The 16,398-nt window shown below is 40.0% G+C and overlaps 1 protein-coding gene across 1 annotated transcript in view; it reads right to left on the reverse strand.

The window, feature by feature from the left end:
• Positions 1-3,143: 3,143 nt before the first annotated feature.
• The window catches only part of cdh22 (cadherin 22), a gene marked incomplete at both ends in the record, with an annotated part of 67,848 nt that continues 54,593 nt past the window's right edge, over positions 3,144-16,398 (reverse strand). Inside the window, 4 exons of the mRNA XM_079218602.1 lie at positions 3,144-3,673; positions 8,888-8,989; positions 9,301-9,450; positions 12,665-12,782. Coding sequence (XP_079074728.1) covers positions 3,144-3,673; positions 8,888-8,989; positions 9,301-9,450; positions 12,665-12,782 — 900 coding nt within the window. The remainder of the gene's footprint in view (positions 3,674-8,887; positions 8,990-9,300; positions 9,451-12,664; positions 12,783-16,398) is intronic.

Below are 16,398 nucleotides of genomic sequence, written 5' to 3' on the forward strand. Positions count from 1 at the left end.
GCTTTAAATAAATGGTACCATCCTTTTTTTTAATACAATGTAGTATTCATTAAATGATGTGCACATGCAGAAGTAATGTATTTGACAAAACAACAAAAGTCCTTATTATCCAAGCTTTGAATTGAGTGCTCATCAGAATATGGAAAACATGTGTCTGTGTGTGTGAAGGAGAGAGAATAAAACAAACACATTTCTCTACATAAATGCAGTTTTTCTAAAAAGTCAACGGTCATTTACCTATACTAGTCCTCTTACTTTATTAATTCAGCTCCCATTTGCTGTTGTAAAGTCAGGTTTGTGTTTGCAGGGATTTTAGCTAAATGTATTTGCTGAAGGTGAAAGCCTTATTGTCTTGAGTTTCGGAAAACAAAAACTATTAGGCTATATATGATTGATATTTTCTGTGGCGCACATTCATATTTCCCTCCCAGTGTTTAATCAATCGTCATTACCCAGCCAAGTAGAGAGAGAAGAGAAAAGAAAATGTAACAGCACACAGTTGTCCCCCCCAGAGAACTGTCAATTACTAAACCTATATCTATCTACGTATCTGTATGATGGGCCTCACGTGGCCCTTAAGTTAGGGGGGGGGGGATCTCTGACAATGATGTAAGATGAATAAAGGCCCGGAAAATAGAGAAAATAGGATTTAAGTGACATGGGGAGCTGTCTTACCCTGAAAATGTGCTTACTCTTTAACCTCGGCTTTCACAGCATTAGTCACATGACCTGTAGCCATCCGGATGACATTGTCTTGTACAGAGCTTCTCCTCAAGGCACACTCCGCTTCCTTCTATGACTGTGACTGTGGAGCTCGTGCTGACCTACATTTGTGTACATACATCCAGACCATGACATTTCCTTGTCACTTAGCAAATACTGTTGGGCTAAAGGCTATGATTAATAATGAATAGCCAAATCACTACTTGGCAGAGATACACAAATAAATACATACACTGCAGCAGTAGGAGGTCAATGCAGCATAATACAGTTTGCATATTGATGGAGGCAGTGGTGTAAAATGCGATTCAACTTTAGCTTTAATTACTTCACACATTTCTCCAGACTATCTATTTATACCCATGATGTTTTACAAATTGTTCAGATGGTCATTACGAATATTTATAATTACAAGTAAAACTTGCCAGTTTGTTGGAGAAATGGCAATGTGTTGTCACACTTGCAACACTGTTGTAAAATGAGCAAATTCTGCTAATTGTAGCATCACTCCTATACTAGTGTAGACAAAAAGCTGCAATACGTTGTATCTTTCCAAGTTACTGCCACTTCAGCTCCATAAAAGAACCTTAAAAGCTTCACTTTTGTGTAGCAGAGATGGATAAAGTAGCTCAGCTATATATCCAGTATAGTCAGCACTCAGCAGACAATCAGTGGATATAGTAGACCTACTAATGATTAAAAAAAAGCTGACATTTTCTTTGAATCTCAGCTATGAAAGCAAGTCAGTGTGAATCCCATGGTCTGAGTGGCCATTTTAGCAGCAGATCATAAAGATGAAAGCATCCACGTATGCCTCAGCATCCTCTGGTGACTATGACAATTACAGTAGTTTGGCAGGAGGCAGCCACGAGGGAGCCGTGCTGAGAAGAAAGTCTTTGTTTGGCTGCGGCCTGTCATATGGTCTGTTTGTTTCCATCTCGGACTATTATCTGAATCTACCCCTGGTGTAAATGCAAGCTCGCTTCACAATTATTCATAATTCAGGAGACATCTTCAGCAAACAAGTGACACAATATAATTAGTATCATGGATGATCTATTTACTTCATCGTGATCTTATTTGCTGAGTAATTTATGAAGAGTATTGCACGCAGTGAGGTGGAGGTTTTTTACCAAAAAAATTAAATATTTATTTCTTTTCTTTTTTTTCTCAATACATTTGAAAGTTAAGGTCAACATTGAACAGGTTGTGGATATCAGGTGGATGTGACCAGTCCATTCATCATGTGTTACCCTTAAACCTCTCCTTCATAATTAGACACCACCATCCTGTTGTCACGAGTTCCCACCTCCCTCCACTAAAAGAAATACAATGTCAAAAAGAAAATCAAATGCCTCAGGATATAAAATGAATTAAACATATTGTACACACACTCACACAAAATCTGGATTTAAAATTGGCTCCCCGTGGGTCAATGCTGGCAACCAGCCAATTCCATTAAACAGTCATTTTGTTAAGTGTTAAATCATTGTTGCGGTTTGTGCCTTATTGCCTTACAATTGGCTGTGGAGAGAATAAGAAAAGAAACTGTTTACACACAATTATCCTCAGTTTGTAAACTTCAAAAAAAACTTTAGTAATCACTAAAATACAGCAAAAATATGTCAGTCTCAACTGTTCAGAATTAACTGGCAGCAGTTGTTTCTCCTGCAGTTATTTCACTCCATCTGTTCCCTCTTGTTCCTTGCCTCTGCTTTTCATCGATGTCTTAAGTTGTCTATTTTACAAAAGTGGTCATAGAAAATAAATACAAATATTTTCCAGAATGGGATTTTTGTATGACCCCGATGTCACCCCTTTGTCTGTTTTCTGTAGTCATCTGCCACTGCAGTCCATCTTTCCTTCTTCCATGTTGCCTCTCATTCTTTTCATAATGTCCTCCTCCCCTCACTTTTTCTTTCGCACTTCAGCAGAGTTCACTGTTGCAGTTACCATAGTGATGATCATGGTGTAGATAAATAAATAAATAAATACATACAAAAAACAAATAAATACATAAATATATCCTCATCAAATAAATACATTTTTGTCAGATAGTTTGCCTTGGCATAGTTTGACCCTACCGACATAACGTTACTCTGTAAACTGTCTCACAGCTTAAAATAAAGGTTGTAATATGTCATTTTGGAGAGAAGGAAAATCATCCCTTCAGACTAAACGGCAATTTTGGTGACTTAATATCTTTTCCTTTACTTTTTCGTCAGCTCAATCTTTCCTAAAAAAAAAAAAAAGAAGAAAAAAAGGAAATCTTGAGTTCAAAGTTTGACACTGGGATTTTTCTTCAAAGGAGATAAAGAGGTGGTGCTCGCTCTTTAAGGAGTACACAGTGCTGGCTCTGAGTGCCAGACGGGTGACCATTGGAGGAAGTAGTTTAAACGTCTCTCTACACAGGAGAAGCTGTGCTAGGACCCTTCCTCCTCAGGGTTTCCCGGAGCGTAGTAGCCCGCCAGTTGCCTGAACCGTGGTCCCCAGTCGCTGAGGTAGGAGAAATCCTGCTCGGATGTGGTGGACAGCGTGTGGATGGAGCTTAGTGAAAGCGCTGGTGAACTGCTGCCCTCAAAGGCGTACGTCTGGAAGGAGTCATACGGCGGCACCGACAGGTCAGCGTCGGCCTGCTCCACCTTCTTTCGGATGTAGCCTTTGAATAGGGAGAAGTCTGCCGCTGTTGCTGCAGCACCCTCTGCACCGCCACCCGCCCGGTTCGACTGTATCCACTGCGGCAGTGAGCGGATGTCCGGGCCAGAGTCACAGCTCTTTGCCTCTGGGAAATCATAGAGGTTCCTCAGGGCGCTCATGTCGTACGCCTGAGTGTCCTGCTCCCCTCCGCCCTCGTCGTTGTACTTGATGACGTTGTCCCTCATGTCCTCCTCATCCTCTGTCATCCTCTGGCCCTTCCTGTGGCGTTTCAGGGTCAGGATCAGCAAGACGAGGACTGATGGGAAAGGAGACATAACAAGACAGAGTGAGAGAGAGTGAGTGTGTGTGAGAGAGAGAGAAAGAGAGAGAGAGAGAGAGAGAGAGAGAGAGAGAGAGAGAGAGAGAATAATTCCACACAATTTGTCAAGTATGTACAGGTTAATTGAATAAGTTTACAAACCTTGATATTCTTAAGTGCTGGCACACTCATGTTTTGGCACAAAATAAAGGTAGATATGAATTAGTCTGATTAAACTAAACAATAGGACGAGATGACTGTCATTAAATATAGAAGTATGTGGCTTTAACTGTCTTACTGCACAGTGGCCACGGATTAGGGTTGTCAGACTGACTTTAAAAAGCTTTGCATGCAAAAATAGAATTCCTCTTCATCTTGCTAAGAATAATGGCATCCCAAACCCATATTCAGCATATTCATGACACAACTGTAAGAAAATAAATGTGCTAAAGGTGTTCTTGGTTTATGTTGGTGGCTTCACATCAAACATGCACCGTGTCTGATGGATCTACAAGTACTTTTCATGGGAAAGTTTCAAACTACGCCCATTGCAATTTAGATTTCACCCTTCAGGGCAAAGGCAGATGGGAGAAGGTAATATATTATCAAGTTTTACATTTCAAATGCATAAGTATTGATTTTTCACAATCCTGATTGCCTTGCCCCGAAATATGATTCAAAAGGCCTAATGGAGAGCAATCTGTGTATCAATACTCATCCAAATGGAGTGAAACTAAGACCTTGCGGTTCAATCACTATTTAAAACTGCAAAAAAAGAGAAAGAAATGCCTCATAAAATTAAGTCTGAATTAAAGAAGGGAAAGCAACTGAGATGGATCATGTTATAGACTAATGAGATGAGAGGAAAACAAAGGCTCTATGCAGAGATAAATCAATGAGGCTTTAATTTCAGCTTAGTTATTTTAATTACTGCCTACATTTGTGATTAGACAAGTCTCACTTAGCTCATATAACCACCCTCTGACTCCTCCAGCCCCTCTCCTTGCACCCTTCCCTCTGAAACCTCCATCTGATTTGAATCAGAGTTAGAGCAACTTCAAAATGTCATTTTTAGTGATAGTGCAATCACTGATTTCAGGCAATTACGAATGAATCACGCACACTGGGGAGTATGAGAAATATAATGTACATATACAATAGTATAATGTATAAGCTGCAATCTAGCCTCTTTTTGATCAACTAATTAGAGATAAAAGAAACACTGATGTACAGTACTTGGTAAATCGTAAATATAATCTTGATACGAAAAAAAGATTGACATCATCTAAATATGTGTGGCCCTAGAATTATGCAACAAATATGATATAAATGGAATAATTAAAAGCCTATATACCAGAATGCATGACTTCACAGTAGCTGGTAGTAGATTACTCAATTTATTCTATTCTCTATGATGGATAACTAATCAAAGATAAATGTGATTTCTTTTCAGAATGTGTTCCCCCCCCCTCTCTTTCCACTTTGCAATATTAAATTAATTAGAGCTATGAGTGGTCTTTGAGAAAATGTTATACATGCTGAGACAAAAATTATTGGTGATAAAACGTATTATTAAGAATGAATATCTGTGACAAAAAAGAAGAAATAACTCAGATGAAGAGACGAAAATGTGTGTCCTTAATTGTTGAGCTTTGATGAGCAGCAGGATGTGTTTCCTGTAGCCAGTGGACTGTGCTACTGAGTAACAGTTGAACAAATCATTTTTCTTCCCTTCAGCAGGGACAATGAGCCTCTCCTCTAAAGGGATGCCAGTGAAGGGACATTTAGATGGATCATTAACCAGTGGGCACCATGCATCTTCTAGAACAGATAGCCTGTTGCCTAAACAAATGCCTACAAGCCCACAGAGATAAAAAGACTATCAATTACAATGGAGCCTGCGCTGTCTGGGACGGCACAGATTGTTTGATGCTCTGAACCCACCAGAACACCCATCCATACATTGTGAAAATGAGATATGCCCACGTCGTTTCACAGCCTAACTAGATCAATGTCAAGACTGTATGTGCTGTGTACAGGATATTCACACATTAGTATGCGTGGAAAAAAGCCCACGGACAAATATACTATTTCAAAGCGACCTTGGAAGTCGGGATGTGACTATAAAACAGAATGTTTCACCTTTTCGCTTTCAACGCCTTCCACTACTCTTTTCCTCCGTTGCGCAGTGCAAAATAAATAAATAAATAACCAAGACATCAGTTTCAAACATATAATCTGCACGAATGACTTGTAGCTGCTCCTGGTAATTGTCTTCATTTGGCTTAAATGGCCTGAAAAATAACGTGTGGAGTGAAAACGCCTTGTGTATTACTTACCTAAAAAGCTATGCCAGCCTAAAGAGCCTCGCTGATCTCGAGTGGGGACTTAATGCAGTATCTGTGACTGATAATACACACTCGTTCTCCTCTCACACTGTTTAGTGGGCTCTATTGGGAGTGCGGTGTCTGTAACCATTGTGTTTATTCTTCTCCTCCATGAATGGGGTGAATTAATTGCCACTGGGTTGAGGAAACAGTCATGGTTTGTGGTAAATTGCGGCGCACACTGTCATGCATACTAATCAAGCCGTAAGACAATTACACTAAATTCAGACTAATGAGGAGAGTAATAGGAGGTAGAAAACTTGATATTATGAACTCCCTCATACGTGTAGATCAGCTGCTTTTTTCAGTAAATAGTATTGAAGGAGTGACAGTAGATGGCAGTTCAGTCTGAATCAGATAACCTCGCTTCTGAAAAGCCTTCCTCACTGATAACAGTGTCTGTGAGTGTCACTGCCTATTAGGTACACAGATGCGTACACTGTCAGCTATTGGAAACCTAGTTATTCGATTGGAAATGAGCATGCCTTAGGCAATGCTAATACAACACCATGTACAGAGTTTACCTTAGTAGGAAGCATATGCACCTGTGTATAGCTGCCTCCTATACATACAACGCTTGTCCCCATGTGTACAGATGCTGCAATAAGCGCTCCTGACAAGACGGTTAATATACCCTTGGGCTGCGCTGGTCGCCCCCACCCAGGAGTTCATCCCAAGCAGATGGGAGGTAATTGGAATGGATGCATGCAGATGCTGCGACGCAGTGGAATGGATTCATCACATCAGGCCTATAAATGAACTGATGGAGGGACTGTTTGTTTGTAAGGTAATTAGGCAGAAATTTGTTTTCATTTTTCTCATCATCCAACAATTGATGTAATAGAGGCGGTCCAGCCTCTGGAGAGAGGGAGTGCATGCTGGCTGGCTGGTTAGGTAGATGCTGTGTGCGCGGAGTGTGTGTGTGTGAGAGAGAGAGAGAGAGAGAAAGAGAGAGAGAGAGAGAGAGAGAAGACAAGGAACACACATTATTGGCACGGTGAGAGAAGGGATTGAAGGTTATAGGTGAGGAGTGATTTGTCCAAGGGTGTGGATGTGTGCTTACCACGCACGGTTGGATACACACCATGTGTGCGTGTGTGTGCGTGAATGGTAAAGCAGCAGGAACAGGAAAGTGTTGAGCGATGTGCAGTCGATAAGATTGCTGCCACATGCCTCAGTCCCGTCTGTTATTCACACCACATGATAGTTGTGAAAACACTGCTCATCCCCCCGATACCGGACCCCGCAGCCCTGAGATTGCACTGCCCCACAAGATGACTGGTAGAAGCCAGGCACTCCGACGTTGCCTGTCGTTCAGTGCTTTGATGAGGCCTGTTCAGTCCATTTTCTATCAGTCACTCAAAGCGGCGTGGACGTAGCACTGATTAGAGTCACTGACACTATTGGAATCAACGTCGCATCATTTCATCAATGGAGTCAAAATGGCACGAATCATGAAATATTACCAAACTAGGGAACTCACCACAGCCTTTAGAATCAGCATGCTACTCTGCATAATGGTGTCATCCAAATCACCAAGGCTGCATGTACAAATAAATCTCTGCATCTCTATTCTCCTCTATTCTCCTGCACAATGTCTACCTTTCCACAGGTTTTAAGACCAGAGAATTGTTTTTAACAACAGCCTTTGAGTGGATACCATCAATCCGAGAACACCAAAACCACAATACACTGCAAACATATTTTTTTTATAGCCAGCAGAGGTTGCCTTAGATTTGTACATAACATTTTTGTTGAGGCTTTTAAAACCACGATGAATAAATGATGCTCTGCTTTTGAAGTTCACTCCAGTAGATGGTTTGCTTAATGTAGACAGAGCTTTAACAACTCTCATTAGAAGCGCTCTTAAAAGAAATAGATAGCAATGTAAGTCACAGTTAAAGCTGCCGGGTGTCGCATCATCCATCATTCACCGCCTGCACAATGTAAAAGGTGCATAGGCGCGAGCGGGGGAAACAAAACACCGTGACAGCGCTGTCGTTTCTTTCTGTCACTGACGAGTGGGATGCTGAGACGTGCAGAGGGGGGAGAACTCAAAGCTAACTCATAAAAATTTCAGATATGACAATACTAAACCTCTTCGGGCTCTGAGAGGGTTAGCGTGAGCATGCATGTGTATGTTGCCGTGTGTGTGTACGTGTCTGTGTATAAAAATCAGAGAATGTCTGGAAAGCCTCTTCTATTTACAGCCTGCTGTTCCAGAGCTATACAAGTGCTGAGGAAGCTCTTTTGCCTGTTTGCTCGCTCTAACCTAACCCCCCTCCACTTCACTTCCATTCAGTCTATCTCCGCCTGTGTTCCGAGGATCAAAGTGCCTTGATATCATTCATAAACCCAGGCATCATCGCGCTCCTGTTTAAACAAAAGCTTTCGCCTCAGAAAGGCAGCAACAAAATGTCCAACAGGAAAGCTGCTCATGAAAGGCAGATGAAACATGTATCTTGTTTTTTCTGTCATTCGGCTTTTTTTTTTTCTGCCACTGCATGTGCAATTTCATTCGTGAAATATAGATAACCTAAAAGAGTTCAATCCATCTAAAGACACACACTTGGCTGGATGATTAAGGGAGCAGCAGACATGTTGTGTGGTGCAGCCCTCAGTCTTGCCTTTTCATGTGTACGTACCACTATTGAACGTAATGCTGCTGGTGGTCATGCAGGAGTGGTTGAACTTAGCAATGACCCCGAAAAAAAGCAATACTAATGAATTGTGCTTATCCATCGGTCTTTTCATCCATCATACACCTATACATGTATCTCCTCATTCATCAATCAATATAACATGAGTACATCCATCTGCTTACCTATGAGAATGAGCATGCAGACCAGTAGTGCTATGAGCGCCCCTGGGCTGAGAGCGGCACTTATTACGTAGGCTGTGGCATTGCAGGACTGGATGGCTCCCTCTGTGTTGCAAAAGGAAAAAAAAAAGTATTTACTGTACAGATTCAAAACTAGTTATGAGTCACTGCAGCACTTTTTTTTTTCATTGTGCATGTATTATATTTTCCTCCTCTGAAATCCCTGTTGAGGGCCATTTGTCTGCAGATCTGTGCCCTTGTGTTTATTTTTTCCCCACAAACATACGCTGATAAGAACTGTTTGCTGACCAAAACAATGGTCATGGAGATTACCTTTTTTGCACTGTTGCTGATGATCATGGAGGTGACATTGATGATGATGTTAATAATGGAACAGCTCCTTTAGGTGATCTCACCTGTGTCACAGCCACAGACGTGAATGGTCAGGGTGCCTGTGGAGCTGAGGGAGGGAGGCCCGCTGTCCACCACCAGGATCGGCAGGAAGTACACATTCTGCTCATGGCGGTTGAAGCCTGACCGCTGGGTCCGGATACCAGCTGTGTTGTCTGGGCGGATGTTGTGAGTGTGTCGGAGGGTGGGGGTCAGAGAGACAAGGTAAAGCAGAGGATAACACATGAGCGAATAAGAACAAAACATTTTCGTCTGCTCACTGATGTCTGTTTTTTAGCAGACTGCGTGGAATCAATGAAACTCCGTCCAGTGAGTGCTTTTATTTATTTCTTTCTTCTATCAACTCTGTGATGATGGAAGTAGAAAGAAGGTTGGGCTGTGTGTCTTGCGGACTTCTTTGACATGATTAAAAATGTCAGGACAAATCATTGTTTTAAGACTTGACACTTGTCATATGTTTGAGATTTTTTATATAATATATATAATAACAATAGAAATAACTTCCTCAAGAAAAAAAAAGACCATGCAGAAAAGTACCATCCTTGTTATACATGGTCTGACTAAATAATTTGCTATAATGCATAGTTCAAGGACTCCGGCAAGGATTGTCAAGTTTAACTTGGGGTTGAATGATTTCACCGGGGAAGAGAACTGCTTTTGTGCTATTAACATTTATCATGTGTCTTTTTTTTTTCTTTCTTTAAACAAAAACAGGAGCGAAATGAGTGAGAGAGCCACTGTTTGAAATTAAACTTCACCGGTGTGTGTGTGTGTGTGTGTGTGTGTGTGTGTGTGTGTGTATGAGCCCTCTCCCAGAGACATAGATAAATGTAACAAAGAATACAGGAGACTGTGACAAATAGAGTCAGAGAAGCTTTGTGAGTAGACTTGCGGATACCAAGCAATCCATCTGCCAGAGCATATATCACCGTTATCCATGTCGCCCTCAAGCTCCTCTGGCACATGTAGAACAATCTTCATATTACTGTTTATATGCGGGAATGTTACGCCCCTGAGTTTGTCCTTTTGACTTTTACACAGCATTTTCCTTCGTGGACGTCTGCTTTAGAAAAAAATTCTCTCCAAAATAAACAGTATAAATACTTACAGACTGAGGCCTCTTCTGTAGTTTTTAATCAAAACCAACAAACTTCAATACTTGAAGAACAACCGCCCACATCCACCTTCATCTGAAAGTTGTGAATACAGAGGGGGCTCTTGAGATGCTGCCGTCTCTAGAGCCACAGGACTGGCATGACTAAGAACTACTTGGTTAAGGTTAGGGAAAGATCGTGGTCATAGTTAAGCGAAAGCAATGTTGACTGCTGGAAGGAAGCTGGATGCAAACAGTAGTCTCATGGCCATGCCTGGAAGCAATGGTCATGTCAGGCATTTGAACCAGAAATTTACATCTTATCTTATGTGGACAATCTTAAACCTGAACTTAATCTCCTGCCACAATATCGCCAATGTTGCCATTGATGCTTTAAAAATATGTGAAATGTGTTGAAATGTTCTCACTGACTGGCAAACCCCTAGAACAATGAAATAAGGGATACAAAAACATTCACAAATGCTTTGAACACAAGTAAAGGTAATCCACTAAAAAGTTTAAAAAAAATAATGTTGTGGGACATTTTCCAGGTAACATCTTGTCATACAACCGCAAAGTTTATTCGGTAAAAATATGAAGTTTTGCTCGACAGACTGCTTCAACCTCTTAAAAGAATCAAGCAATATGGGGTGGGGAGTCTTTTCATCACTTTGTGTCAAGACTTGGAGACAGAACACAATGTGAGGACATGATGGGGAAAAGAAGAAGTGACAGATTGAAAGTGACAGGTTGACAAATGTGTCAATGAAAAGAGACACCATAGTGGAACAAGAGGGGTGGGAGGATCAAAAGTCGATGCAGGGTTTTGTTTGTCTCTCTCCAAAATATATACAGTCTACCGGAGTGTTTATGTGTGTGTCTACATATATGTATGCAAATGTATGTATTTATGTGTGTATTTGTATGCTGAGTAAATGGGTCGAATGGTGACATTTTTATATCCGAGCAAAAAATGTGATTATTAATCATTCTCCCTTATCATCTATGTACACACAACCGGAGGTTGTCGTGACAAATGTATGCAAAGAAAAGCAGACCATGATGTTGCGCATGTGTCGGATTTGTGTGAAGAAGAGAACGAAAGAGCCAGAGGGACACTATTTTCATATTTCGTAATTACGGTCCATGCACATGTGTGTACAGTATCTGTATGTACTTCACACAAGTCCCATGTCATGCATACATCCATTCACATGCATGTGCCGGGGCTGCAGCCGGCCTCGCTGCCTTCGTGCGGTGACATTTCCCCTTGCTAGGGCTGCTCCCCTGACATTTTCCTGGTGTCAGATCAATCTTGATTTAACCAGATGTCACATTCACTTAGGTATAGGTCTCTAAACGAGGGATCTGCAAGCGCGTTTGCAAAAACACAGACGAGCATGAAAAAAAATCAAATCTTCCTGACAAAGCAAAGTCATCACTGGGGAGCGCAGCGATTTTAATGTTTCCTTACATTGTGCAGATACAGCACGTGTATGCTTTTTTTTAATACAAAATGCAATTTTTATGATGACGCTTGAGAAAATGTTGTTAGCTGTTGATATTCTAGTCAAGTTGAATCAAGGAAAGATTCTGTGTTAAACAATTACAGTTATATAAAACGCTGATACTGAAGAAACAAAAACTCAAAACTGTGTCAGACATGCATTGGCTTGTAATACGTTCTAATAGTATAACTCTGCTAAGAGGACAGGAACATGCGTTGTTTATAAAAAAAAAAATATCTGATAATCAGATGAACGCTAACAATAAACCATTGTCCATTACTTTTTAAAGCCTTCTGCGATTTGTCAAAAATATTCTGGTAGTTTACTCTAGGAATTGTCTTTGTTCTAAACAACCACCTGGCACCTGCATTAGTTGACCACGTTGACCCCGTTGTCAAAATACTAGACACTAATTCTTAGTTTTCAGAACGGCAGTATTTTAAACTAACTCAATATTCAGGTCCACCTTTTCAGAATGCCCTCGAGCATTTCACCAAACTTACATTGCCAATTACTTCGGAAAAGAAAGTGAACTGATCTGAAACTCATCTGTATGAGCGTCATCACAATTTTTCAGTCAAGCATAATGTTGCTGCACCTGTGCGTGTTTAAACTGCACACAAACCCACTCACAAAAATAATGACGGCTTGCGGCTTGGTACCATTATACCCTCACAATTAAATAATGATGATAATGCCATCAGCACAGCTACCCAAATATGATACTTTACCAATAAGGCCAATATAAGATTTGTTTTGCCATCTCACCTTTTACATCCCAGAGGGTGAAGTGTCGATTGCCGGCGGCTTCAGGGGCCAAGGTGAAGTAGAAGCGATGACCAGATTGTGGCTCGTCTTTATCCACCACACTGATGGTGTGAATTAGCTAAGAAAAGAAAGGCAACCGATGCAGAGGAGGGGAAAAAGCACAAGAACGAAAAGAAAAGAAACAGGTTAGATTTTCTGCTCAGATCCACTCAATGGGAACAAGAAAAATAAATATGAAAAACACTTTCCACTTTACATTTCAAATGCCTCTTTCATGAAAGAGGGAGTGAGATGGAGCGAGTGTACTTAGACGCAACAGACTGAGAAGGATTCCAGTGAAAGTGCATTTCAAAGGAGCTATAGTCACAAAGAGATACAAAAACATCGTTCTCCAGCAAGTTGACACAGCAACATAAAAAATATGTTTTAACGTTAGAAATGCTAAACTATCATAAAAAGCCTTGCTAAAATCCTTCTTTGAACAGAAGAAGACTTCTATATTCTGTGAGGCGGCCTTATTTGCTCCAAGAGAGGGGAAGGAATAAATGCTAATGTGAGAGGAACAGAAAGACAGTTCAGGCTCAGTGAAGGTGTAGTCCTCCTCTCTAATGCTACAAAATAATAGTGATCTACATTCAAAGATAAAACTCAACTGTGATCCACTTTTGAGAACTCTGTGTGAACACAATAAGGTGAGATATGATTCACTGTGAGCTGAACAGACATCAAACAGCCCCCGGAGATCCTTTCACCCTAACACAGGCCTCTTGGTGACAATTCATCCTCCTCTCATCCTATGAATCTGCAGCCAGCATCAAACCACAGGCTTAAGAATTATATTTTCATTTCGTATCCGTCAGCTCTGTTTCCTTCTCTGCCACAACACTATGTTTGAGTCCACCTATTTATATATTTTTTGATTTCCCTCACCTTTTGTTTACTACGCACTCTCTAAAGAAACAAAAAAAGAAAGATATACTCTTCAGTGTCGCTGAATTAAATAAAGAAAAAAAATTGAAGACAATGTAAAGTGCAGTACAAACACTCAAATGTGTTTTTAAAGGTAGCTTAAATGTCAACATTTTCTACATCTATGGTCAGACAGTAGACCAACTGAACAGCGGCATGATGAGCCAAGATATATTCTGGCAGAAAGGTATTACCCTTAAGGCTCTAAAACTAAACTTGAATTCCCTTGTGGTGTTATACTACATTGTATCTGTCTTGAAACTGTATGAACTAAAAATTGTAACGCCAATGAAGAAGTTGTTTTCCATAGAAAACATGTAGACAACTTGTATAAGATATACTCAGATGTTGCTTTGAATGATGCTTGCATGTCTTAAGCTAACAATAGCTATTCCAATATGTGTGTGTGAGAAACATATTTTACCTGAGAATGTTTTAAAGTTTCATTTTCTTCTCGTTTTAAAATAATGGATCGATTTTTTTGATGATACATTTGGAAAATGATGTGTTTTTCTTGATTTGTTGATTGCACACCTAAAGCAATAGTAACGTAATAATACCTGGAATTGTGATAGTAGTAACTGTTGGTGTAAAATATGAAGATATCATGTCACAAAAAAAGCTAGTTGGTTTTCTGTAGCACACATCATACAACTACTTTTTAGTTCAGTATACAGTTTTAACAAGTTTGTTCAGTTCAGAATACTTGTGTCTCTCTTTTTATACCAAACAGCTGTCTTCAGTTCTGTATCTACTGCCTTTTCGTTGTCAATCACAAGGCAAAGGACACAAAGCACAGATGGCAAATGTAATTCTGACAAAAACACAATACATGTTTTTTTGTTTTTTTTTATCTTGGTTTACAGGATAAACTGAGTAATGCCACTACTGTTATGGATGGTCAGTTTCTTTATTTTCTCTCAAGCACATTTCGACAGTGCTTATATTTGTTTACCAAAACTTCAACCCACTCCTGTCAGCCTTTACAAGTATCTACAGCATTATTTCTACTGCACCCGCAGTCAGTTCCCACCATTGTTCTTCTACACGAAAGGACTTTTTTAACGATTCTACACTCCTCAATAATCAACTCAAACAACCAAAACCTTTCAATGAGTTGCATGAGGAGGAATCAGAACACATCAAAATGGGTCAGAAAGCTCATGGGGAGAATTTTGCAATCACAAAAATTGTACAACATGACTATATCATTAATATGCTATATGACAAATTCACACACATATCTAATTGGATAGAATAATTAAGTGATGACATTTTTGACAGACATGGATGTAAACTGGAACATAACTGGTTGGTGGAGGAATACAACTAAGATCTAATTATAGTTTCATCTTTGGACAACCTTGTAAAATGCCGCTGAATACTGACTTTGAATTAGTTTTTGCAAACAGAATCCACCTCTGGTTCTCTCAAACATACACAGTAGCAAACTGCTCACAGGTACTGTGAGAGATCCGCAGAGATGCATTTCTCAGAATGATTAAGAAAAGAGTGTTCAATGGCTCTAATTCCTTTGTATTGTCAGATAAGATCAACGATATCAGATAAGATCAACACAAATATATCAAATATACCAATAGCTGTTACAACAGCAGTCTCCTCTTTAATGGGCACAGTACTTATAACATGCTAAACATGGCCTGTATACACTCTCTATCTTTTCCTCTCAACCTCTCTGCCTGCTCTATTTATTCATCATTGTGATTTCTGTTTCCTCTTGATTCCTTGTCTTTTGCATTTATCTTCTCCAAAGTATCTTGTTCTCATGCTTGTCCTTTCTAGAACAATGTGTCCCTCGTTTATCATCTACTTGCAAATTGATAATTCAAACAACAATGCTGTAGATATATATATATATATATATTTCGCACACTTCTGGTACACACAGGCATCTGCTTTATTGTGTAACTTTAAGCTTATGTCACCTGCCTGCAAAAGACAGCCTCATTCATTTATGGCACTGCACACAACTCTATTTTTTTTTCTGCGCCTGAGCCGTGGCTATGCATTACTGTGACTAAGCTACTGCCGAGCACACTTCCGGGCCACAATTGTTCCTTCACAATAAACAGCTCCTCAGCATTGACGTTGCATCGCAGACACAGAACAGGCTTAGTCATACCCACAGCTCAGGGAGGTTGTTTGGGATAATATGGCTTACTTTGTAATTACAAAATGCTTCAGCATGATTTCAGGGTAAATCACACGCTTCTTCCATAGTGCGCTGCAAAATATGCACTCGGGAAACACAAACACTTGGAAAGGAACCATGTATGTCTGCCTGTATTCATAAAAAGGTGTTCATAAGAGAGAACATATCATTACATGCCATCTCCAATACATTTCTCTTTCACATACAGTATCAGACCGTATGTTCATACTGTGTTGAATGTATCTATGTAACACATTTACTGCTGATGTTTTCCAACTAGATAACCAACTATATCAAATATACTGTGTACATATATATTACAGTACCATTTATATTTTTAAGTTAAGCAAATAAAACAATACTGTAATAGACATCAGAATGTCTTCCCAATCATGGATAATGGCTTTGACTCTGAACAACAAGCACAAACTGTTAATGCAGAGTAGTTGAATATAAGAATGACATTTGTAGGAAACTACTAAGACTGCAAAAGCGTGAATAACTGCACCATGCGGTTTTTAAGTTAAGTAAGTTAAATTAAGGCCTGGTCTCATCTTCTCACCATTCTTTGGCACCCTTTCGGGTTTATTTG

Source organism: Taurulus bubalis (assembly GCF_910589615.1).
Source record: "Taurulus bubalis genome assembly, chromosome: 5".
NCBI classification, from domain to species: domain Eukaryota; kingdom Metazoa; phylum Chordata; class Actinopteri; order Perciformes; family Cottidae; genus Taurulus; species Taurulus bubalis.